At 39.2% G+C, this 26647-nt stretch overlaps 1 protein-coding gene across 10 annotated transcripts in view; it reads left to right on the top strand.

Annotated features, from left to right (window-relative positions):
• The window catches only part of TRIM37 (tripartite motif containing 37), a 47327-nt gene that overhangs the window by 12093 nt on the left and 8587 nt on the right, over positions 1-26647 (top strand). For 8 of the 10 annotated variants that reach the window (XR_006286355.1, XR_006286354.1, XM_043531312.1 and 5 more), the window contains 12 exons: positions 1843-1910; positions 4302-4426; positions 6557-6607; positions 8758-8839; positions 11825-11901; positions 14632-14811; positions 15493-15607; positions 15892-16104; positions 16534-16670; positions 17364-17455; positions 18964-19164; positions 23018-23329. Coding sequence is in view for 8 of the 10 variants with exons in the window: in XM_043531312.1 (XP_043387247.1) it covers positions 1843-1910; positions 4302-4426; positions 6557-6607; positions 8758-8839; positions 11825-11901; positions 14632-14811; positions 15493-15607; positions 15892-16104; positions 16534-16670; positions 17364-17455; positions 18964-19164; positions 23018-23329 (1653 nt within the window). In the remaining 2 variants the exon portion in view is untranslated. Of the gene's footprint in view, positions 1-1842; positions 1911-3417; positions 3498-4301; positions 4427-6556; positions 6608-8757; positions 8840-11824; positions 11902-14631; positions 14812-15492; positions 15608-15891; positions 16105-16533; positions 16671-17363; positions 17456-18963; positions 19165-23017; positions 23330-26647 lie in introns of those variants that run through there. The other 2 variants (XM_037880606.2, XM_037880604.2) reach the window with 2 other exon arrangements.

Below are 26647 nucleotides of genomic sequence, written 5' to 3'. Positions count from 1 at the left end.
TGTAAAGCAATTTGTAGTGCAGTCTTTGGGTTTCCCTCTGTAAATAATTTTTTTTTTTTAAAATAAAACTTGTATTTTAAATATATTTTGTCCCAGATTGGAAACATCTCTACAATTGACTCTTAGGTTCATTCTTGGAGACGACATGGTTCAATGGCTAGAACATTGGACTAGAAATCAGGAGACCTGGATTATATTCCCAACTCTGCCATTGACTTTGTGTGACTTTTTTGCAAATCACTTTGCCTTAGCTTCTCCAATCATACTTGCATTCCATTGTTAACCACTGTGTAAGAGCTAAATATTATAATTATCCTAAATTGGAATATCGGCCTCTTTGAAAATAGGGGAGATGAGAACACTTTTTTTAGGGATTTAGTCATGCAATATACAAAACTAAATCTGTAGACTGGAAACTCATGGAGATACGGACTGTCTCTGAGCCCAACTATAATACAAACCATAAATAATAAACTATGCTGAAAACTTACTCTTGACATTTGAAATTTTGTTCAGAAGAAAATATAAAATCAGAACTTTACATACTGGAAAAGGATAGACCATATTAAATACATCTTTTCAAAGCTACCACATTTTTTATATTGTATAGAGACTAAATCATGATAACAAGTGTAATACCCTATCTAGATTTTTAACATAATCACTTAATTTTTAGCAAAAAAACCTCTTAAATTCTTCTAATTAAACTATTTCTAAGTTAAAATCTGCAATGAGTGCACTTTACCATATCATACTGAATACTTATGCTCAAATAAATTTGTTAGTCTCTAAGGTGCCACAAGTACTCCTTTTATTTTTGCGAATACAGACTAACATGGTTGCTACTCTTAATACTGAATACTGTAATCAATTGCAAAATTTGTTTAATGGTTCAGTGATTGAAGGTCAGTCATTAAACTGTTTACAAATTCCCTCTTTATATGACAGGTTTCAGAGTAGCAGCTGTGTTAGTCTGTATTCGCAAAAAGAAAAGGAGGACTTGTGGCACCTTAGAGACTAACCAATTTATTTGAGCGTAAGCTTTCGTGAGCTACAGCTCACTTCATCGGATGCATTCAGTGGAAAATACAGTGGGGAGATTTATATACATAGAGAACATGAAACAATGGGTGTTACCATACACGTTGTAACAAGAGTGATCACTTAAGGTGAGCTATTTCCAGCAGGAGAGTGGGGGGGAAAAGCCTTTTGTAGTGATAATCAAGGTAAAGATAATCCTCTTTATATGGTTAACACAGAATAATATTTTGCACTTATATAGCACCTTTTCTTCAAGGATCTCAGATTCCTTTACAACAATTAATGTGTGATTGAGAAAAAGCAAATCTAGTTATAGACTCAAAATAAGAGTTGATTTTTCTTTCTTCTTTGTCTTGTCACAGCCTTAATGGTAGTTGATGTTTAAATATAGTGTTTCTATATTACAATGTTTAATTATATTTTCCTTAAAAGGTTTAAGGCCTACAAAAGTGATTTTTGAATTAGATTTCAGATGTTATAAAAGGAGGTTTGGTCAGGTCAGAGTGAGTTCAATGAAATCCAGATCTGCTCTTCTCTCAAAAGCTTCTGTCATTTCTGGGACACCAAGAATGCTTCATTAATGTCTTAAACCTCAAGTGAATCATTCACTGCAGCTCTAATTAAAAAGACAGGCTTCCTTTAAAATGTGTTCTCTATCAACCTTGATATATTTAGAAATCCTTTAGCTTAAATTTAGAGCAATCTCCAAAAGGGAGGTTCATTTCTTTAAAAACAAAACAAAAATCAACAACAAAAAAACACCATCACCACAAGACACATGATCTCATTTCTTTTAAACAGGTCAAAAGACATCACTCACCCAAGAAACTGAACTTCTGGAGTCCCTGCTGCAGGAAGTAGAACACCAGGTGATTTTAAAAAAAAAACAAAAAACCACCACCACCACCCCACAGTTAAAATGTTGGAAGCTACATGAAGACGCTTGATGAACTTGCCTCTTTTGTTACTCTGAATTATGCATTAATCAGTAAGGTTGAACTGGGTTTAGATAAGTCACCCAAAATTCCTTTTAAAAAAAAACTAACTGTGGCTTCCATCTCTAAATCAGGAACAACCTTTGATTTAATCTCTTCTGTCTTTTGAATAGCTAGTACAGAAGTAATTAGCAGTTATGAAAAGACAACATTTATTATTTATTCATTTATTTAGCATAGCTTAGTGCTTGGAGCACAAGACTGATTTTTGCCCACAGGTTATGAATAGCAATAATTAAAACAAAAAAGCAGAACTGGCCAGTTTTCACTCTGCAGTTCTGGAAAGTTATGAGATGCAGCAAAGGCTCTGGAGCTCTCAGACAGCAGCTGTGGGAAGATGGCACAGCATTGTTTTTTTTTCCACTGAGTTCACTTTTGGAAGGTTGTTGGGGGGTTTTTTTTCCCCCCACAGTCAGAGGGTTAGAAATTTTTTGTAAGTGAAAGCTTAAATTCTGCAGAAATTGATGTTAATCCTGGAAGAGTTTCTGCTTGCCCTGAGTTAATATGTTCCCAAATGGATTTTTCAAGCCTTGTGTGTAATAATTCTCTCCATGACACTGCTTGGTGCTTTAAATTTCCAAAAAAAAAAAATCTTCAGAGCTCCTGAAGAAGAAATCTTTTCTGTGCATGCACTTAACCTTCTGTTCTGTATTCTTTTTTTCTGTGTTCCAGTGAATGGTATTAGCTTAAATTCACCACCTGTTCTGGAAATGCCCTTCGCTCCTTGCACTTGAGGCAGCTTTTTTCAGAACCATATTTTCATGTCTGATGCACCAGCTAGTGTTCTTCAGCAAATCCTGCTATATGTTGTGTGTGGGCCTGTTTTTTTTATTATCTTTCTGTTTCCACTACATTTCAAAACCCTTTTTTGCTATAGAGTGACCTCTGTAGATGAGGACTTTTTTTTTTTTTAACTTTTTTCACCCTTTTAATGTGGTAAGGATTTCAATCCATGTGCATCTTTGCAGAGCAGTTTTGTATTGTATAGAACTCATTAAAATACAGTGAACTGGAACTATAAGACCATACCCCAAAAAAAGGTAGGTAACTTAAGTCATATTTCAAATATTTACTGTAGCCGTGATTCTTAAGCAGTAGACAGATGTCTCTGTATCTCCCAAATTTCTGAGGTTTACTAGAACTCTTTAAAAAGTTACATTATACGTGCACCAGTTATCAAGAGGCTTTAAATTTTATATTCTTTTTATTGATGTAATATCAAAAATGCATATAATTGTTCTTGTCTGAGCGTGGTAGAAAGTTTTACATTTACAGCTCAGGCACACTGTTCCTACCTTTCAATTATACAGAAGAAGTAGAGTATATTTAGTTATTTTTGCAACTACTTAACTATTTAAAATGTCTGTTTCCAGCTGTTCAAAGGACACAAGATTAGATTATTTCCCCTCTTTCTTTGTTCAGAAGTGGTTGTTATTACTTGAAGCATCTAGTGTTGAAAAGGTACACTTTATTACACGCTTAAAACATTTTGGTTTTGTGTGCTGAATTGAAGGAAGGGAGGTTACATTTATATTCCAGATTGTTCTTTTGTGAGATAATGTACTTTTTGATTAGTTGGTTTGAATATTGGCTTAAAGCTCATTTGAATTAAAAATGAATATAAAACTGTTTAACAGTGAGAGTGCCATAGAAAACTAAGGAGGGAAAGTGTAAAACACCCTCCTTAATGTACTGGGTTATATAATAGATTAAACTTAATCATGTCAAAGCCTAGTCAAGTTTCATACGTTGCATAATAACAGAGGTCACAGCGGGTATAGTACTTTGTCTTGGGCAGTGACAAGATAAAACAAACACACCTGTACCTAGTACAAATAATTATGATCTTCAGACTGAAAAGTCACCTTAGTACACAGTAGCTGCTAATGAAATTTTTAAAACACTTTAAAATTGTTTAAATACTACAGCACTATAATTCTCACATTAGGGTTCAAGAGCCCTAAAAATCATGTGAGTAGAGAGAACACTGGCTTAATTTTATTTAATTTCTTGTAAAAACAATTATGGGAACAATATGGAAATTTGTTGCCACCACCACTTTTTTACAACCTTGAAAACAGACAAATTCAAAGGAAGCTCTAACAAACATAACTCTCTGTTGATATGGAAAGCACTATTGTCTTTCTCTCTGAACCTGCAGTAGATGTTACCTCCTGTATTGACACGTCTTCATTTAAAAAATTAAGCCAAAATCTGTGGGTTTTCTTTAATGATATTGTAATTTATCTGCTTTCTTCTCTGCAGCTACGATCATGCAGTAAGAGTGAGTTGATATCTAAAAGCTCGGAGATTCTGATGATGTTTCAGCAGGTTCACCGGAAGCCTATGGCATCCTTTGTCACTACTCCTGTCCCTCCAGACTTCACAAGGTACAGCCTGGCATTTCCTTTATTTTGCAAGTTTTTGTTTGACCTTGAAAGCTAAAGCATTAAAGCAGTTTGGTTTAGTCTTACAAAACAAACAAAAAAAACCCACAACAAAAAATTTAACTTCACAAACATCTGAATGCTTTTGAGCATTGTGGAATGGTTAGTGTGGAGAAAAAATCTCCTAATGTATAAAATATTCAAAAACTGCAGTGTAAGAGCAAATTCTGCTGCGGCTTTGGAGGGATGGGAAATAGGGAGTAACTGGAGGATTTGCTGCTGGAGAGCTCCCCAAATCCATCCGAAAAGCTCCTTTAACCATTAGGGCTACTGCAGTGGTAGCCAGTGGGGGAAGATTTCTCTCCAGTATTTGGCTTGGCTTCGCAGGCTGAATGCTGGGTCTGTATTTATTTCCATGTGCTAAAAATAATCGATCACTTACCCAATTCTGCTCACCTCCCTCAGAGTCTTGTTTTTATCCTCCATGAGGACTCCACTTGTAATTGATGTTACATCCTAGCATTAGAAGTGGGATCCAGTTGGTGTGAAGGAATAGGTTTTGAATCATTTGTATACTGATGACCCTTCTAACCCTTGCTATTGGGGGCAGTCAGCCTATAATTGTAGGGCTCTCTTATTGGCAAATGCTCAAGTGGCACAATAAACGTGGAAGGGGTCTCAGGAGATGCCTGTACAAGTCACCTTTAGTATATAATAAAGCCCAAATGATTTGCTGGAACAACTCACTTTCAGAAAGGAGCCATTGGTGCTGGTTTATACAGAAATCTGTGCACTTGTTAGGATGGGTGGCTGCAGCATTTTACATTTAAAACGAACATGCAGCGTTTCTATAAAATTTGGAGATAATTTTGCATTTGAGTAATTTTAAAATTACTCAAATCTTTCTAACCATATCAACCAAACATCAGTTTGCAGGCTTTTAAAATATAGCCTGAAGTGTGTTCTTTTAAAAGTAAATTTTTATTTTAAAGGAGGTGGTAGCAACTGATGGTCTTTTACTACAGGTCTGCTCTGAAACATGATATGTTTCTGTTGTTTTGTTTCTCCAGCCACAAAGCAGTTCCTTCTCTTTAAATACTAAAAATCTGTAGTTTTAGATTTGCCTTAGTTAAGTAATCATCATCCCTTGCTGTCACAAGGCAAATCATGTTAGGTTTTATAAAGTTAATAATTGATCATTTTCGGACATTCTTGTCCACCTCCCCCCTGACCACAGTTGAGTTGTTCCTGTTTCATTTTGCTTAGGGGACAGGAGGGATATGTATGCTTGCAGTGCCACTGGGTGGGTGGGGATCTGACACTGGAAGCCCACAGATGTCCTGTGTGCTCTAAAAATACCCTCCAAAAGCAATCTTTTTTTTTTTAATTTGAATTCTTGTTTATATATAAACTTGTGCAAAGCCTTTGTGGTTCGCATAATGTAGCTGATTTCCTTGGTGTTTTCTAAAAGCTTATTACCACTGTGTAAACTGTATTTCTTCCTTGCCAGGTGAGAGGTCATATAATTCAGCAGGACCCTAGAGTAAACTGGAATGTACAAATCTGTTTTCATTTCCAAGCTGAAGGAAATGCAAACCACATACAATTTAACAAGAGGAAAATAAATTGAGTCTTAAAATTTGTCAGTGTTAATAATCCCAGATGTTACTAATGGCACATGCATATAATACATTAATGTATTCTGATACTCATTTTAAATAAAAACATTTTCACACCCTTCAAAATCAGTTGCTGCTGCAAAGATATACTTAAAATTGTAATATCTACCCAGGACATATGTAATATAGTAGAATGTTAACATGCATTGGTATAGCTACTACTGTCTTCAGAAGTTGCAATTAAAAAAAATAATAATTACAGTGGTACTTATGTTCTGTTTTCTAGAGACATGACCACTGTTGTGGTGGTATGACTATTAGCATAATAACCTTTATGTCCTTTTAAAGATCTTGAGTGGGATTTTCAAAAGTACTTTAGTGATTAGGAGTCCAAGTCCTACTGATGCCCTGATGGGACTTGTGCTTGCTTATAAGTTACTTAAACACTTGTGAAAATCCCACTCTCTGATTTAATGCTACTTTCTTCAACTCTACTACTGTGTTTTCTCCCCAGTGAATTAGTACCAGCCTATGACTCAACCACCTTTGTCTTGGAAAACTTCAGGTAGGAATGTGTCCTAAGAAATTACCATGAATGTCAAGGAGTGTGTTTCTTGTTTGTTCTATATTAGGTTTTAAACCTCTGAATAGACCTATTGAAAACCACAAGATACCTGTGTGCAAGTGTGAGGAACTGAATCAAATCTCTTGACTTTTGTCTCCAGTAGTGAACAGAAAAAGTAGCCACCAGTTCAGTAAACTGACTGCTAAAAAAAAATTCCATGCTGAAGGAAAATTACTTCTCTCTAATCACCCCACAAATTTTAAAAAAATCTGCAAGAAACATTTATATGATCTCTACATGGGCACTTAAAATTCTGCTCAGCTTGCAAGTTTTGCATCTTTCTAGATCATCTGACTTTTTTTTTTTTTTTGGTAATGCAGCCATTAAAGAATTAATTTTTAGTTTATGTTCTGTTTTTGATTAAATTAGAAGTAATATTTGAGGCTAGAACTTTATAGTGCAATTTCCTGTGAATTATGACTTATTTTAGTGAGTAGTGAAAATTGAAAGTAGATTGAAAAGTTGCAAACACCCTTATACTACTTAACTTCTCACTCTCCTGTCTTTTTCCCCCCTCACAATAAAAGCATGCTTTAATCTCTCCTGTTGTAAAATCCCATCCCTTACTCCACTTGCCTCTCCCTTTTGTCTCCAAGATCACTGTATGCTCTGTTTACAATTGCTGTCTGCAGTTCCTCTTCTCCAGTTCCATCCTAGACTCTTCTCATACCAGTTTATCCCTACCTACTGTCATCTCTCATTCACTATCAAGGTTGGCTCCTGCCTCTGTATTGGCCCACAAAGCCAGCTTCCATCACTCAACTTGTTTATATTTTCAAACAAGCCTGTTTGTGCTGTCTCCCATCCTGCTCCTCATGCTTGGGAGAAGCTGTCCATAAGCATCTGTAAAACTAATGCATTATCTTCCTTCAAAACTCATTTTCCGTGATGCCTACAAGAAATTTGACAATGGCTAGATTATTGGTGTGCTGAGATCACTGCCGATCATGCTGACCAGTGTTCTCATTGTTTCCTTCTTCTCCCCTGTCTGTCTGTATCCACCTGTTCGTCTCTTGTCTTATACTTAGATTATAAGCTCTTTGTGGCAGGGACCATTTTTTGTTTTGTGTTGCTACAGTGCCTAGCACAGTGGGGTCTTAATCTTTGACTAGGGTTCCTAGGTGCTACGGTAACACAAATAATTAACCATTGAGGACAAAGAAATAATACAAAGGTACCTAGACTGGTTGGAAACATGGCTAGTAGAAGATTTAAGGACAGTTGCTGCTAATACATTTGTGGGGAAGTAGGGTGGGAGGGCAAACTTAAAACAAACGTTCATTGGGGAAAATGTAGGGGAAAAAGATGGGAAGCAATAATGGCAGAAAGATATAAGGGTGATAGTGGATCTGTACCATAGGAAGGAAAAATAATCGTGCATTTTTGTCCTGCACATGCAGAGGCATCACATCATGGAGCAGAGAGATAAATTCCTCTCTGTATGGCTCCTGTGTGACTGCACTAGGGTTCTGGTTATGAGCACTGCATCACCAGAACAGCATTGCCAAATGAGTTCAGATAAAAGCACCAAAATAAAGGGGTGGAAGCGAATGGGTGGAGGAGATGATTTCTTAAGAGGAAAGATTAAGAGTTAACTATATGTAGCCTGGTTAGTAGATATCTGAGTAGTGGGGAAAGAACAAAAGTCTACCTCTCTGCTGCTTATGCTCTTTATATATTTGGAGTGGAATTATTAGTGTGGTATGATATGATAACACTAAGTAGTGGGATGGTATGTAGAGAAAATTGGGAAAAGTATCAGAAGAACTTTGCCAATAATGAGATATATTAGGCAGTGGAATAGCCCCAAGGTATGTTGTGGTAGTCTGGCTGCTTGGAAATTATAAAACTTTTTTTTTTTTTTAAAGTATAATAGGGAACAATTGGTCGCATGGAAATAGATTAGATGAAGTAATGGGTCGTTTCCATCTCTAACTGCTGTGATAGCTTCAAAACATGCTACTGCATTTTATGTGGTGCAACAATGGATAGTTCTAACATGTAAATGGAATGATATTTATTCTCTGTCGCCTCCCCAGATAGGGTTTTGCTCCATCTCACTGTTGAATATTCATCCCTTCTTTCAACAGCACTTTGCGCCAGCGGGCAGATCCTGTGTACAGTCCACCTCTTCAAGTGTCAGGGCTTTGCTGGCGACTAAAGGTTTATCCAGTGAGTTTGTATACTCTTTTAAAAATATTTTTCCAAACAAAAATTTATCCATGGGTATAAATACACTAGATAGCGAGCTAGCTTAGACCCCAATCGTGCAAACTCTTAAGCACATACGTATCGCTGCTCATGTAGACAGGTAACCTTACTTCAGGCATTTCCTAGTTTTTGAGTATTTGACTGCAAGTTTAATATTCTTTTAAGGTAGTTTTGTGTGTGCATGTGTGATTTCCTAGTTTAAAAAACAAAACAAAACAAATTTCATCAAGTGATGTCATATAGATACCATATGACTTATCAGTAGACCGCGGTCACTAATGGAGTGATTGATAATAATAGTAAGTTGCCATTCCCTATGGAAGGCAGTGTGGCCTAGAGCACTGGGACTTAGGAAATCTGGATTCTGCTACCAGCTCTGCCATTGGCCTGCTGGGTGACTTTGAGAAGTGACTTCCCTTCTCTGTATCTCAGTCTCCCCATCTGTAAAATGAGGATAATGATATTGACCTCCTTTTGTAAAACAAATTGAGATCTACTCATGAAAAATACTGTATAAGAACTAGATACTGTTATGTGGACTACACTAGAGGGGTATGACACACGCTTGCTGACAGAAGAGGAATGGGGAGACTCAGGAATCTTGGGTTCTATTCCAGGCTCCTAAGGGGAGTGTACTGAAGTGAGTAAAGACTTCTGCCAGTCTCCCCCAAGCTTGTCCCCTCTAACCTTTCCCTGTACCAGTCCTGGCTCTGTCTCACTCCTTTTGCGTACCCAATCCACTCTCTGTTACTCAGGCTTCTCATCTAAGTGCCAGTCGTCTTGCCTAACCAGTTCCAGTTGCCCCCTCTCACTTCTTCATCCAGTCTGTCTCTTCCCAGTGTCTTCATTCTCCATACTTGGACTCCTCTTCCAATCTGTCTCCCATCCACAGCTCCTTCCCGTTCTCTCTTTGCCCAGTGAGTCCCAGGTCTCTTTCTGTACCCCAACTTCATGTCAGAGTGTCTCTCCAGCTCTTTTCGCAGTTTCCTTGCCCAGCTTATTCCAGCCTTCCCACCCCCCAGCTGTTAGTTTCTCTCTTCCCTCCTCATCCTTCCAGTCTCACCAGGCTCCTTGTCCCAGTCTACTGGTTTCCCTGCCCCTCAGTTCATCTCTTGTCTTCTCTGTATTCAAGTCAGGTGCCTTCTGCTTCTGCTCTACCTTGGTCCAGCAGAGGGGTCATTTTAGAGGAGAGGAGACCGGCTCCCTGCTCTCACTTAGAGCCTAGCTCCTCCCTGGCTCAAAGTATCCAGGATCAGCAATTGTAGGGAAAGTGCTTCTGAGCCTCTGTAGCCCTGAGGTGGAGCATGCTCAGTTGCTCTGTGAGGATGGCACACGTGCGGTCTGAGCACTAGGAGCTCTGAGAGGCTCAAGCATGCTTAGTAAAGAAGTCTCTACTGAATGTGTGCAAACCACTTTTTCAAAGGGGCAGATTTTCACAGGAATGGGAAAAGGCGTATCCCTGACACAAGCCATGCCTGCCAAATTTCAAGTCTCTGGTCATGGCATGGATCACTAGAGCTGTTCAAAGAAAAGGTCTCCACAATTTAATGTGGGCAAAACGTGTTTTTTCCTTAGCGTCATTCTCAGAAATGACTGAAATTTTCTAGTAAAACTCAGCCTGAGGCAAGTGGAAAACTTCAGCCAAATTGTTAAAGTTATAATAAGCAACAGAAAACAGGGTTTTATAGTGACAAGTATTGTACAGCCTTAATAGGTGTTGCTACCTGTTGCACCTATAATATATATGCTTACTTGTTTGCAGGATTGGGGCCTAAACTAGTTTACCACTTGTTGTACTTATACCCATACATAGTTGGGTCTGTGTGTGCCTGAAACCGTTTTGGGAAGTTGGGAGGAGGGGAGAGGATTTTGTTTTCTGAGAGGAATTTCTCTTGTACATTGTCTGATATCCATTGCTGAAATAGAAGAAATATCCAGTGTGAATGACATTTCTTACGAAATCTCATTGAAGTGCAACATTCAGACCACTGTGGCATTGGCTCTGCATGAATGTTGGAACATGAAGCTCTGAGTTTTGCCTTTCCCCAATCCTCCCGTTTGGTCAATTCTTTAAGGCAGTTCTGGGTGCTGTTTAAATTGTGCATGGAGTAAAAATGTTCTTATAGTTTACTGATTTGAATACAGCAACAGCTGTATCTTAGTCAGGATCAACCCTGTATGTGCCATTGTCAAAAGGTATAAAAATGCTATTTTTAAACAATGGTATGTTATGACACATTGTCAAAACCCAGGAAATTCAAGATAAGATTAACACTTAATCTTTGGCTTACACTATTGTGAGGGAGAAGGCTTTGCTGATTTTTGTTGTAATCTGAGTGCTGCTTAACATAACTCTTTAATAAATCTTGGTTGGTTAGTTTTCAATATACAGATTAGAAAACACAACTTCATTTTGCTTCGGCCCCCAAAATAAAAGGGTTTTGGAATTCTGCTCTCTAGTATTTCAGATAACTAGATATTTAATATTAAAAGTCCTCATTAAATTTTGATGTGAGAGGAAAAAGGGTTGTAATGCTCTCAAGCTTAAAAATCTGCCAGTCACTTTTATTGCCCTCCGTATACAACATTTTATATGAAAAATCAATTCTACAGTATGTAGAAGCACTTGCCAAACTATTTCTGTTTACACTTGTTTGAACTACTGAAATGCAAGAAGAAGAATAGGAATTTTAACTTCCAAGTTTTCTATCGTGAGATACAGCCTACCACCCAGATACTACAGTCATATGCACATTTTCTAGATGTGTGTTGATTTCTACCTCCATTCAGGCTATGGTAGCTGTTTTTAGTCAGGACACGGTTTAAGTCCATTTCATATGTTACTGTTCTGACTGAGGCTGTAGGAAATTGTGTGTTGAGATTCTGAATTTATTTTCTACAATAACAGATGATTTTAATAATTGTACCTCCTAACTTCTTTTTAAGGATGGAAATGGAGTTGTGCGTGGTTACTACTTGTCTGTGTTTCTAGAGCTCTCAGCTGGATTGCCAGAAACATCCAAGTAAGGAAATGTCTATTTACACTTCTTTTATGTCTCTCATCCAAGGAGTTTAAAGAGCTTTACAAAAGTATATTCAGCCTCATGTCTCTGCTAGGACCTGATCCAAAGCTTACCGAAGCAGATGAAGATTCCTGTTGACTTCACCAGGCTTTGGATCAGGCCCCTCGTCCCATTTTACAAGTAGATAAGATGAGGCGCAGAGGTTAAGTAGGCCTGCAGAAGGACAAACAAGTCAGCAACAGACCTGTCAACAGAACCCAGATCTCAACTTCCAGTCCTTTGCTTGGTCAGCTAGACCACTCTGACTCTAAGGAAAAGAGTTCAGCTGAGAGAGATGCTATAAAATGACCATTGTACAGTCCTTTAGCCCTCCGATAAATCAAAATCATGTTATAACTGCCAATATTATAACCTTGTCCTTTAAAGTCCACGGTTGCTCCAAAAAATAACATTTTTTTATGTGCCTGTCTCCAAAATATGTCTAAATGTCTCAAGACTCTCTTTCGTTTAATAGGACACTTTCTGCAGCTTTTAACTTCTCAGAACATTTTCTGGTTCTGTTTAAAACTTAGAATGCAACTGCTGACTGGAGGTGTAGAGGCTGTTTTAGCTGCTGGAGGAGCAGGAACTTGTGGGACTGAATCTCTGCTTAAAATTCCTTTTCCTATGAAAGACTGACTTGCCAGGCTTAGAAAGCACAATTTGATAGCTGAGTGACATGCTCTGATTGAGGAGAGGAAAGAATTGAAACTAAGTAATGTGCTGAGCCTGCTATGGAGGGATATGTTAATAGTGATGTTGAAGGGACCGACAACTGAGTGGGGAGCCTTTCAGGTGAGGAAGAGGAGTTCAGGCATAATTTTGGATTTGAGGTCCGCAAGAGTTCTAAGGAGAGGGATTCTAGGCCTATTTGGAGAGAGGCTTTTCATAAAATGGCCGAGCATTCATGCTAGCACCATGAGACTGAAACAAGAGATACTGGCCGATGTTAGCAGACTTTAATAAGCAAAACATAATTCAAGCTTTTAAAAACCTTGTCTTCCACACATCCAGAGCAATAAGATGCATTATGGGGTGGGGCTTGCCTCTTCGCATTCAGACCGCTTGGTAACACTTAGTACTAGAGACACTCCACCATCTGCAGTGCTCTTGCCATTTCACAATTAGCGTTGCGTGGGATGGCGGAGAACCTGCATGTCTTTTTGCATATATGTATTTCATTGGCACCATATCATTTGTATGTGCCTTCCCCTTTCAGCACTGTTGCAGAGGCAGTCTGAGGGTATGGCTGCACTACAAGCATTACAATGACACAGCTGCTGTGCTGGGGCTACACCGCTGCTCTGTAGTCACTTACTACAGTGACAGAAGGGGTTTTTCCATCACTGCAGTTAATCTACCCCCTCAAGAGGCACTAGCTATGTTCACTGAAGTATTCTTCTGTCACCTAACGGTGTCTGTACCAGGACTTAGGTTGGTTTAACTGAATTTGTACAACCCTGAGTGACATAACTAGGTCGACCCAAGGTTGAGGGGTAGATCAGGCCTAAGTGGTTTGTTTTACTATTGTGTTGTCATGGCACCTGTGCAGCTAGGCTGAGAAGGATGCGCCTTAAGGGCACCCATAGAAAGTAATACAATATCCACCTTACTAAAGAGTGTTTTCTAAGAATTGTGAAAGTAATGATGGTAATTTTCTAATGCTCAGGTGCAACTGCTTTCTGCCATTTTCACATACTTGCAAAGGATAGGAAGAACTTGATAGAAATGTATTTTGTGCACGTATAGTCCCAAAATCGCTTTCAACTATTATAAAGTGTATTCAACAGACCCCAAAATAATCTTAAATGAAAGTTTAAAGGACACAGTGAACTTGAAAATCATATTTCAAACTTGAAGCTACATATAATTGAAAGAAGTTAAGGAGAGAAAATATATATTTTCCTCTTTTCAGTTTGATTATGCATTTGACAGTATTTTCTGTAGTTGGTTTGACTGTTTCCTCTGTGCACATGCGGATAGGAGAATTCTGTTCTGTTCCTGTCTGAAAGACAGGAAAATGATTGTAAAACCTTAAAAATCGACACAGGGATTTAAGAGCTGGCAGGGAATCCTGGAGCTAGTTTTTTTTTTTTAATTGATTAGATTTCAAATTGTCCCTTTTTAATTCACTTGTTCAATTCTATTTGAGAAGTTTGTCTTCATCTTACAGCCCAGCTACTGTCAATCATATTGCACTTATTTCTCATGTAGAATAGACTGGCAAATGCACAGAGCTTTGACTTCAGATTTTATCAGCCCTGACACAGTTAGCCCTTGGCACCAGCAGCCTAGAGTGACAGCTGTGAAGCGGTAATGCAGAATCATTAGGGCCTAGCATTGAGAGAAATCCTGATCTGTGTCATTAAACTGTTTTAGTTTATAAATACACAGTAGTCCTTCAGCCTGTCCTAAAATGTAGTATTTTTTGCCTGTAAGCTCAGCCTTATACCTTTTACCTCTTAAAAGTTGTATATTACCCAAAAACCATCAACATGCTGTTCACTTTCCACTCTAGATTCTTTTCTTGCTAAATCACCTTCTTAATTGGAAATCCTATTTCTTTTTAAAATGTGATGCTCGTAGTAACTTAACTTGACCTGAAACAAACATACCATATGCATTTTTCTTACACTGAAATCTGGTGATGTTTGTTACTGTTCCAACTAATTTCATTTTGTCCATGTTTAGATATGAGTACCGTGTGGAGATGGTTCACCAGTCCACCAATGATCCTGCTAAAAATATAATTAGAGAGTTTGCCTCTGACTTTGAAGTTGGAGAATGCTGGGGTTATAACAGATTCTTTCGATTGGACTTGCTTGCCAATGAAGGGTATTTGAACAGACAAAATGACACTGTAATTCTTAGGTAAGAGAGATAATTGGTCGCATATACAAACCTGTTTTCTGTGGCTTTTTTTAATAAAAGTACTACAGTTATTACCAAAGTAGGAAATAATTAAAATAATTAGATTACTTTAAAAAATATTATGGAATGCTTTGTCATAAAAGGAAAGGATATTTAGTTCTCATGAGCTTTAAAGGAGAGTGTGTGTTTAGGAGAGGAAGTGGGAAAGATTTAAGTGCATAAATTCCTTTGAGATGAAGCAGTCATCTGCAAAAACTACACTTGACACTAATATGCCTGTACTGGGCATGCATAGATAGAGAATTAAAAATTATTTCAGGAAAATTCTGCGTGTGTTTTCAAAGGGGATTAATAATGCATCCCATCCCCCTTTGGGTATTGTCATTGAGATTAGTGGAACTTTGAGAGAGGAGGGTGTGGAAGGGTGTTTATAATGGAATTGAAGCTAACTTTGTTAGTGGAAATTGCAGCATTATGGCTAAATATAGATATCCTACACTTCTACTTCAAGTTGGGTTTTTAAAATATCGCTTGTGATTTGTCTATTCTGTTATTTCAGAATTCTGTATTAATTTCCCATCAGGCTTAAGCTTAATTTTATCACCTGGTTTTAAGCATTGCATTATTTTAGGTGGGACGTCTCAAGCATTTACAAAATTTCATTTTTGTGGCATTCTCAAGGTTCCAGGTGCGTTCACCTACCTTCTTCCAAAAGTGTCGGGATCAACACTGGTACATTACTCAGTTAGAAGCTGCTCAGACAAGCTACATCCAACAAATAAACAACCTTAAAGAGGTAAGTGTGAGGTTGGATGTGTATTTTAATGCCAAATTCAAACATGGATTTAAATCTTTGATTATAGTGGCCACTGACCAGTAAGTTTGTTTCACTGTCAGGTTTATTTGGATATCAATTGCTATTTTTAGAGCACTGATGGTGCTGGATTTTGTTTCCAGTTAGTTTCAATGTCTTTCATGTTAATCTGTTTAAATCTGTGAAATGCTGTTGCTTCTTGTAATTTGTTTTTAACAAATTTTCTTTGGCATATACTTATGTCTATTTTTTAAAATGTATTTAAGAGACTTGCAATTGAGCTTTCCCGTACCCAAAAATCACGAGGAATGTCACCTCCAGACACTCATCTTAGCCCCCAGAATGATGATGGTCCAGAAACAAGACCAAAGAAATCTGGACCAAATCCTGAGGTACTACTTGAGAGTGTCACCACTCCAGCATTAGTAAGAGATGCCAAGGATGATGAAGAGGAGAAAATCCAGCATGAAGATTTCAATGTAGGAATTATCTTCTGTTCCATTTTCAGTTTTTATTTCTATCCATTGTACTGTTACAGGAAAATTATAGAAGCATGTGTGTTGTGTTAGATGAACTAGTCTCCACAAGTTCAGAACTAGTGGATAATGAGGGGTAAGGATAGAGACTTTTAGGGAGCAGCAAAAAATTGTTTAAGGAGAGAGAGATTCCAAAGGCATGACCATCTGGTAAGCAAATCAGAGAATCTAGCTACCTAAAATGGTACTGTCAGGCAGGCATTTTATCTACTTGTATTGCACTTTCAGACCCTTCCCAGCTCCTGGGTGATATTACTGACATCTGATTTTGCTTTCTCAGTTTAGAATGTACTGTAGATAAAAATATAAAAAACCCAAATGCTTTAGATAAAATTTCTGCAGTACAGAAATTCTCATGTTTTGTTGCTCCAGTATGAGCTCTCGGATGGTGATCTGGATGTAGACCTTGCTGGTGAAGATGAGGTAAACCACCTAGATGGCAGCAGCTCCTCTGCTAGTTCAACAGCTACTAGTAACACTGAAGAGAATGATATTGATGAAGAGACTATGTGAGTGACTGCAAAAACTTACCCAGAATTGTTGTCCTCTTGGCCTAATGTCAGTTCCCATCAGAATAGAATCAACTTACTTTGTATATCACAGTGTCTTTGATTGATGTGTGACAGATTAGAGGTCAAAAGCTGGCCCGGAAATTACACATGTAGTAATGTGGTAGAAATGCAAGATGCCAGGTCTGCAAGCAGTTTTTTACTGGTTTATTTATTGATTTATTTCCAGTATGTTGGCTTATTCAGTTTAACATGTTGTCCTTGACCAGCAATGCCATGTAAGGCTCTTTTCAAGAGATTAGTTAACTCTGATCCTACAATAATTTACCACTGTGATACCCTACACAAATAGAAGTGCTGTTTAGAAGTGGAACACTTAGACTTTAGACTATTTAAATAGTGAAAAGTTGAAGGACACTGTTAGATCCGCATATTTAACATACTGTTAAAGATGCATATTCTTGTAATGCATATGGAAGGCTTGCAGAATCAGGTTCTAAAATTCCACCTCTTAGAAGTCTTCAAATCTGACATGTTTCCGGTTTCAGAGTCAAGTGATGATGCATTTTGACTTGTTAGTTCATGCAGTTTGGAAGCTACAAAATTGTAGTGGGATGTTTCGTTTTTCTATTGAGTTGGCAAACATTGCAATGCCTAATTGGAACTGATAGTCTGATTTTTCTTCGCACCAAGGTCTGGAGAAAATGACGTGGAATATAATAGTAATATGGAGCTAGAAGAAGGAGATCTTCAGGATGATGCTGCTGCTGCTGGTGGAGCATCAGGTACAGAAAGAAACATTCACAATCGAACTAACAGTAATTTGTCAGGTTTCCTCCCCTGTTCTTTTCAGTGCCAAATCAGAGGCAATATTGAGCCGCATATTCTAGAGGCTTTTCTATTTTTGAAAATGCTGCGTCATGTGCTGTACACTAATTATTGCAGTAGAGTGCCAGCTTCCCACTGGTTAGAGAAAAAGTGGAGGGGCCTTCTACTGAACATCCTTAAGAAAAAATGTCAGTTTGAAGTTTCTCTGGGAACCTGGATTTTAAGATGTTTCCATTCAAGTCAAAAGTAGACCAGCAAATGTCTTTGCTTCTACTCTACTGCTGTCACCATGGTTTCTGACCGCTTGACACATTCCTTTAGATTTTGCTACACTGTTGTTAGCTACGTTTTAATTAAGTGAGGGGTGTGAAATGTATGAATCTTTAAATGTGGAGCCGGAATTAAATTAAAATAATTAAATGGTACTCCGTAAGATCACTTGCAGCATAAAGGTGACTGCAATTCAAAATCTAACAACACGTTTTTTCCAGGATTTCTAAAATGACTGAATCTACATTTAAATGCACTCATGATGCCAGTGCCCACAGATCACACCGCAATACTGCAGCATAGGTCTGTTGGCAGTCTTTAAGGAATGCTGATCTTCATATCCTTGCTCTCTCTTTTTTCCCTTTCAGTATAAACCTGTTGTGCCTTAGATCCAGTCTCTGTCATAACACAGGCAAATTATGCCTCTCTTCAAAACATTTCTTGTCAGGCATTTGAGGAGCCTGACTAATTTATTTAAGTATGGCATTAATCAGTTAAGAACAGGAGTGGAAATGGGGGTGTAATGTCTTTAGAATACAGTGTTATCTAAGGTTCTCTTCACCTGTCATTTTAATGGTATTTGTAAATCTTGATGCAAAGAATGTGTGTAACCCATTCACTTTAAAAGGAGCCTCTCACTTTCAATTGCTTATAGTGCTTTTTCACTCTGAGTACTGATAATGCTGTTTTTGGTCACCTGCTTTGGAAGGAAGCCTATTGGGCTGTCTAGTCTAATCTCCCAGATTGGACTCCAGACACAGTGACTGGGTCTCAGATCTCTTATGGGATTGCTAAACACTATGTAATAAGAACATTTCATAGCTCAAAGTAAGGCTCAATTGAAGATCTCCCTAGATCAGATAAAGAAACTCCTCATTTTTATGTTAGTGGGGTTTTTTTTTGTTTTTAAATCTGTAGGAACAGTTAATGTTCTTTGTATTTGATGAAGTCAAATTCTGTTGATTTTTCCATTTTTTGGGCTGTTAGTTTATCAGTGTACTTTGTTTTTCTTCAGTGCTTTTAGAATCCGTACTTCCTTGTAACAAGATTGCTTTTCCTGAGATTTTTTGGAGTGCTTTTTCCATCCTTGAACTGTGTCAAGGATTTTCAGCTGCTCTGTTGTGAAATACAGAACCCCAGTACATGCAGACATAATGGTGTATATTTACTTTTCCCATGATGCTCTCTCTTTCAGGTAGTAGCCATGGCTATGCCAATGCAAGTGGCAGATCTTCAAGGCGGGGAGGAAGTACTTTAGGCTCAGCAGCCAGCAGCAGTTTACTAGACATAGATCCCTTAATTTTAATCCATTTATTGGACCTAAAAGACAGGAATGGGATGGAAAATCTGTGGGGTCTACAGCCACGCCCTCCTGCCTCACTTCTGCAGAACAGAGGTAAATGGTGCATTTAAATACAATTCTTCCATATGTTCCCTTGACAAGAAGTTAGATGCACATCAAATCTAAGTAATTTGTTAGAGATTTATTTTAAAACATAAGAACGACCATCCTGGCTCAGAAAAATGGTCCATCTAGCCCAGTATTGTGTCTAGCCAGTGCCAGCTGCTTCAGAGGGAATGAACAGGTAATCATCCCCTGTTGCCCATTCCCAACTTCTAGCAAACCGAGGCTTGGGACACTTCAGACTATCATTTTGCATCCCTGCCCATCCTGGCTAATAGCCATTGATGGACCTATCCTCCATGAATTTATCTAGTTCTTTTTTGAACAATGTTATAATCTTGGCCTTCACAACATCCTGTGGCAAAGAGTTCCACACATTGACTATGTGTTGTGTGAAGAAATACTTCCTTTTATTTGTTTTAAATCTGCTGCCTATTAATTTCATTTGGTGACCCTTAGCTCTTGTGTTATGAGAAGGAGTAAATAGCACTTCCTTATTTACGTTCTCCACATTGGTCATGATTTTATACCTCTATCATATCCCCCCTTAGTCGTTTCTTTTCCAAGCTGCAAAGTCCCAGTCTTATTAATCTGTACCTTTTCGAATTCAATATATCTTCTTTGAGATGGGGCAACCAGATCTGCATGCAATATTCAAGATGTGAGCGTACCATGGATTTATAGAGGCAACGTGATATTTTCTGTGTTCTTATCTATCCCTTTCCTAATGATTCTCAACATTGTTAGCTTTTTTGACAGCCACTGCTCATTGTGTGGATGTTTTCACAGAACTATCCACAATGACTCAGAGAGATTCCATTAGCTTTGTCTGCATTGCCCATCATGAAGAGGGAATGGGGAAAGGCCACTGGATTCTGTCATTAGCTCTTGATGTATTTTCATAATTTCATAGTAGTCACTGTGTGCACCAAACCACAAAGTACTCTTTGGTTTAATAGCTGCTTTCAGACTTAGAACTGCAGATGAGTATTGAGTCAAAAAAATTTCTGTGTGGGGACAGGGACAGTGTCTGTTTAAAGATAACTCTGGGGGGGGGCGGTGCCTGAAGAGTAGTTCCAACTCCATGCACATCTTGTGTAGCTATCTTGGTATCTATGAAGAGAGTAATACCTTATCCTTATTTAGTACTCTGCTGTAGTAGATCAGTGCCAGATAAATAATGGATTTCCATCTGGAAAGGATTATGGTGCTATAGACATAAACAGAACAAAATACAATATACACAGAGTACGGAATGGCTATTTCATCTTCTAAACTTTTAGCTGTTGGCTGAAAATGGAGCGATTGGAAGGATTACATAAGTTAGTGGGGAAGCTATTTCAGACATTTGAGGAGGCATGGAAGAAAGCACTCGAGAAAGCAGGCACAGGACACAAGTGGCAAGATCAGGTGGATTGTAAAGCCAAGAAGGAAGTGTAAGAGAAGTTGAGGGCAGTGATCATGATGGAAGGCTTGAAAAGTGAGAAGGCACTTGAAAAATAGTAGAGGCTGATGCAGAAACTCATGGAGGAAGAAACATGTACAGAATGTCAGAAAGGAAGAAAATAGTGGTCAGTTTTTGTGCTGATACTTATTTAGTAACTTGGTTAGTATTTTGCATAAAATGTATTTGAGTTATAGTGTTAGGCTGATGTGCCCTAACCTTAATTTTGTGTGAACCAAAGGAAAGATAGATAGCAAGCTGTAAATGTAATTCTGTCACAGCTAATTGTTGTTGAAGGTCAGATGTTTCTCTCCTTTGTTAGTGAAGAATCAGTAAATGAATCAAACCTCATAAATAGATTTAGCAGAGTTAACGTTTGTTTGGGGCTAATTGGCCCACAGCTAGAATATCTTGTTTCAGGTCACTTTGAAACGACCATTTGTTGGCTTAATAGAGCAGAAGAGAAATAATAGTCCATCTGGTACAGATGCATGCTCTTTCTCTTGACATGATGATGGCATTTGCACTGTTAAATCTAAAGATAGGAAGTGAATGGTCTGAGTTTTGATAACTTTCAAATTTAGTCTTGTAGTAAAATTCATGCAGTGGCAAGCAGGGTTGTTCAATCAGTTGGTCTTGTGGCAGAAAGTCTATCTTGTTAATCTAAGAAGAGAGACTTTCTGCCACAAGACCAACTGATTGAACAACCCTGCTTGCCACTGCATGAATTTGCATAATGATGCAGAGCTTGATCTAGCTTCCAGACTGCAAAGGATATAAAGACAGTGTAGGGGTAAATAAGTCCTATGCAGTGTAGTCAGCTTTTAAAAAAAAACAAAACCCACTACCCTGAAGATTGGACAAAAGAAGCAGTTTGAAGCGGAGCATGAGCTACAGGTAATGCAAGGTTGCGTATTGTCAAGACTCTGCAGGTGCTGTCTAGACTCTGCCTTGACTGAAGTAGAGAGACCAGGTGAAGTTACTGAAGAGATGGGATGAACTTTCACTGTTGGCAGTATGACTGAGGCAGTATGACTGAGGCCTCCACGATAGTGTTGTGGTGGGTAGGGTCTCTGCTTCCTTCAGCCACTTACTGCATTTGGTGTGGTCTTTCTGTTTTGCTGAGATCCTTAAATACCTGACTTTGTTCCTGTAGCTTGTTCAATCACCATGTTGGAACAAGGCTTCTTTTATTTCCAGGGCTTCCTTAGTTTTGTCTCTGAGGGACTCAAAAGCCATTGGAGTTATAACTCTGAGCCAGTTGAATTTGCAGTGAGATACTTAGAATTCTGAAAGTGTAACATATAGAAGATTTCCAAGTTGATCTAATTCTGGCTAATTAACATAAAGACTCACGTAGATAGTATCTCTTAGAGCTGACCTGGGGCAGCAAGGGACCTAAGGGACTTCCTTTAGTTCAGATTTCTCCTCTGAATTGTCAGTTAATGTGAAATGATTATAAAATTTATTCTTATATCCAAGAAATGCACTTGCCAACAAACTGATGAGCAGGTGAACTCAAACTTGTCCAGAGATATGAAAGGCTCTCCGTCGCCATGACTGGCACACTAAGGGAAAGCAAAGCACCCAGCATGAAAGAACCTCTGCCCACTGTTCCCATTGAGAGAGCTGCTGAGAGCAGATGACCTATGTCACTAGAGCCCAGAGGAAGGGGATGGAGTTTGATTATGTTAGATGAAATAGGATCATTCTGTGTTGGGCACCCATTTCTCTTTCACACATTAGAGTAACTACAGAGGGCACTGTGTACACAACTGGTCTGAAACTTCTTTGAGCGTGTCTGCACTATACAAATTGGTGCTAGCAGTCTTATACGGAGTGGGTGAGGGTCCTGATTCATGTTGTTGCATGTTGTCTTTTTTTGCCAGTGTGAACAGGAAAAAACGGTGCTATTCCCATTTTTTAGGCAGTCTTGATTAACACTAAAATTGTTCCCTAACACTGTCCTGTTTTTCCATCTGCACTGGCAATAAAAAGTAACATGGATTTCTCCCTGCCCTCAAGGGAAACAGTACTATCACTGATTCTTTGCTCTTATCACATAGGCAGCCTTGTGTCTCGTGCTATGTTAAAGGGATTGTCAGGTCAAATTTGGGACAAATCTAATAAAAATGAAGCATTTAAAAATCTGAAACCAATAGAAATGTTCCAGGATTTTTAAAAGATATTTATGGAAACCGTTTAACAAACATCTTGTAGTATTTGCAACCCAGTCCTTGCAGCAGTTTGCTAGTGCATGGGAGCTTGGATGTGAAACTGACACATCCTCTACAAATCGTTCCAGTCTTCTTAATGAAAGAGTTTAAAGAAAAAGGAAGTACTGATGGAGGTTACAAACATTTTTAACCTTCGTGTTCGTTTAACCTTTCCCTTGTAAAGCATCATCCTACTCTCTAAAAGACCGAGACCAGCGGAGGCACCAGGCAATGTGGCGTGTGCCACCTGACTTAAAGATGCTGAAGAGACTCAAAACTCAGATGGCTGAAGTTCGAAGCAAAATGTCTGATGTAAAAAACCAGCTGTCAGAAGTAAGAAGCAGCAATGCTGGCTCTTGTGAGGGGCAACCCAGCTTCCTCCCTGGTGATCAGGGGCCTTTGGCTGCCTGTGGAACAGAAAGCTGCAGCAAGTTACAAGAAATAGGAATGGAATTGCTGACAAAATCATCAATTACAAGCTGTTACATAAAGAGTTGTAAGTGTGGGATGCGGGAGGGGAAGGGTTAAAGCTGTCACTTCTCTAGATGGCCATTGTGTAGACGGATACTGTATCTAGGTGTCTGGGAATAGAAATATTCAGCCTTTTTATAGTTTAAACTTTATAGCTGAATTTGTTTATAGTAAATATCTTTTGAGAGGCAGAAACGTGAAACTCATAGGGATCTGGGGCAAAAATTGGGGATTGGCCCTGCTTTGAGCAGGGGGTTGGAATAGATGATCTCCTGAGGTCCCTTCCAACCCTGATATTCTATGATTCTATGTTTGATAGAAATTAAATGGCTTCTCTAGAAACTGGTTCTAACGTTTTCAGCAAGCGCATTGTAGTTTATTAATAATATTCCAGAATGTGATAAGAATCTTTGAAGCCCACTGCAGATGTTATTTACCTAATTTCACGTTGACCTTATGGACTGGTAGCATGAAGTTTAATCTTCTGTAAAGACAATTTTTGGTGGCAAAGGTTACCTGCAGACTATATGCAGATCACCTCTACACTTTGTCAGTTTTGTTACTAAAATGTGACTGACCTTGCAAAAATCCAAGAAATCTCATAGAGCTCCAGAGAGTAATTTGTTCTCATAGCATGAGAATCTTTTTCTTCACGTGTCGGTGTGAATCCCACAGTAGGTGCTTGTGTGTGAGATCGGAGTCTTTTGAATAGCAGTGTCACACACGTGTCCCCTGTGCCTCTTTATGCTCCCATATGAAAGTCCTAAAGGCCAGGGCAGCTGCAACTCTCCCTCAGTCCCCTCTTATTGCTCATGGCAGCAAGATGGAACCTAACAAGTGTCTGACCTGGTAGTTCTTAGCTCCGGCTAAAGTTCTCAAAATTCTTCACAAATCTTCAGAACTCTTCTGATCTACTTTATACGACCTCTGTGAACACCTTTGACCCATCTAGATTGAATACTGATTGCCAGACACTTCTGTATGTTCCCTTGGTGTACAGGGATTCTCAACATGGTGGATTTGAAACTTGTGGGCTTCAAGCTTGCACATTCTGTGATGGACTAATTACTTTGAAAGATGGACATAGCAGGTGCCTCTTCTGTTTAGGAGAGTCATATATACTAAGTAGATGTTCGGTGTGCATATCTTTGATCACAAGAATGTGTAAGTCACATGGCCTGGGGTTGAAGCATCATCTCCTGGAGCAATCTGTGAAGGCCTTTTCAGATCCTGAGGAGATGGCACCAGAGTCCTGACAGCGGACAAAACAGACTTCATCAAGCAGCCGTCTAGCAGACAGACAACTCCAAAGACCAGTGCGGAGAAGATGGCATTGCAAGAAAAGACCTGGCATCAGCACCAATGCCCCCAGCTCTGAAGCAGACTCCAGCTATGTTGCAGATGTTGGCACTAAAGCACAGACTGTGATACTGAAGTCTGGTACTGAAGTCCAGCACCAAGAGGAGCCACTTTAGACAGGAGCAGAGACTTCACACAGTGCTCAGAGCCTTCCTACAAGAATAGACCATGTAAAGTTTCTGGAGACAAATCCACAAAGCCTTGCATGGGTCTGAGGGCTGATGTTGAGGAGCAGCCTGTGGCACAAAGGAAAACTCCTGCAGCACCAACTCAAGATTGGGTGTCGCACTGCTCAGCAATTATGCCCATAGCAGATGAGCCTCTGGATGAGCTAGGTCTGTAACCTGTATTGGTTAACTGCTGGTACTGACCTGGTTAACTGCTGGTACTGATAGAGACCCTGGTACTGAGAGCGCCATCCATATTTCTCTGTACTACCCATAGAGGTGGTCTGTTCCTCCTCTCCATCACTGGTGCATACGTTCCCAACATCCTTAAGCAGAGAACCCTCTCCTCTACAATCTGTGATCAATATCCCAAAGAGGCCTACCTGCGCTCCCTACAGGACCTAACCACTATCCCAAAAGGAACGGCATTGGACTAGCCAATATCAAGCTAGCCAGCAATATCCCCATGACATGCCACCCTGTTGGGCTCACTGGGGTTTGCCGTGTCAGTGTGCTAGGAGCACACTGGAGAGCAGAAGTGTTCGCTTCCCCATCACCTTTCTGCCAGACCACAGGGAGGGGCATCAAGAACAAGCAGATCTGGGGGCTGAGGAACACCAATGTCCTGCTTTACCACCAAAAGACTTCTCATCCTTGTTGCCTGCTGAAGTTGTGTCTTCAGCATAACTTCAAGTTTTCCAAAAGCTCCTTCTGAGAATTTCAGACACTCTAGGGAGGGCTGCATTGGAGAAATGTCATAAATTTGATATTTTTGACAACTGAGTGTCCATTCAGAATTGCTCTTCCCATAAATGAGGGACAGCTTGACCTGGCTAAAGCCTTATGGCAGACACTGGCCCATGTACTAGATGGAGAAGCAGTATTAGGTTCCTTAAGCAGGTTTTGAGTTCTTTATGCCCACCCCAATCCAGGTTCCTTGGTTGAAGATCTAATTTATATTGGGATTTTATCTTCGAGCCACGATCAGATTGTTCAATACATCATTTTACCCTTAAGCTGGTTTTCTTGGTAGCTATCATCTCAATATGGAGGGTCAGTGCACTTCAAGCCCTTACTCCTGGACTTCCTTATGCATCCTTTTATAGAGAGAATGTGATTCTAAATTTGTAATGTGGTTGGGGAGTTTCATCTAAATCAATCAATTAACCCGCCAGTTTTCTTCCTGAAATCATTCAGCACCAGGTGAGAGAAAGACAGGTACTTTGGGATTTTTCCAGAGCATTACCTCATTACATTGATAAGACTAAAGCTTTCCAGATGCTCTCTCCCCCTTTTCATGACTAGCTGGCTTGTCAAAAGGCTCTCTTGAGTGGATCCCACTCTGCAACTCCACCCATTATCAACTACTAGTCCACCTCTCCCTTCAGTTGTCAAGTTGCGCTCCACCAGGACACAGGCAGTGTCATCAGCCTGCTTCAGAAATGTGCCTGAATCTGAAGTTTGTAAAGTAGTGATGTAGAGCCAACCCACTGACTTTCAATGAAGATTACACCCTTTACATGGCAGCTAGGTCTGGTACTAAGTTTGGGAGAGCAGTACATCAATCCTTTTAACTAATGCAGCTGATGTTTCTTGCTCCCACCATCGAAGAGGAGTACAGCTTGCCAGTCACCTACAGTGGGATCAGCACTGACACATACTTGGAGAGAACAATTTCTCACTCTGTAGTAACTGTGGTTCTTTGAGATGCTGTAGTTAGTGTGAATCCCATGACCTACCCTCCGTCTCTGCTTTTGGATTCCTCAGCTAGCATCTACTTTAAATTGTGAGGGACCTGAGGGAGGGTTGGGGACTAC

Source organism: Chelonia mydas, chromosome 17 (assembly GCF_015237465.2).
Source record: "Chelonia mydas isolate rCheMyd1 chromosome 17, rCheMyd1.pri.v2, whole genome shotgun sequence".
Lineage (NCBI taxonomy): Eukaryota > Metazoa > Chordata > Testudines > Cheloniidae > Chelonia > Chelonia mydas.
This window is presented reverse-complemented; position numbering and strand designations above follow the sequence as displayed.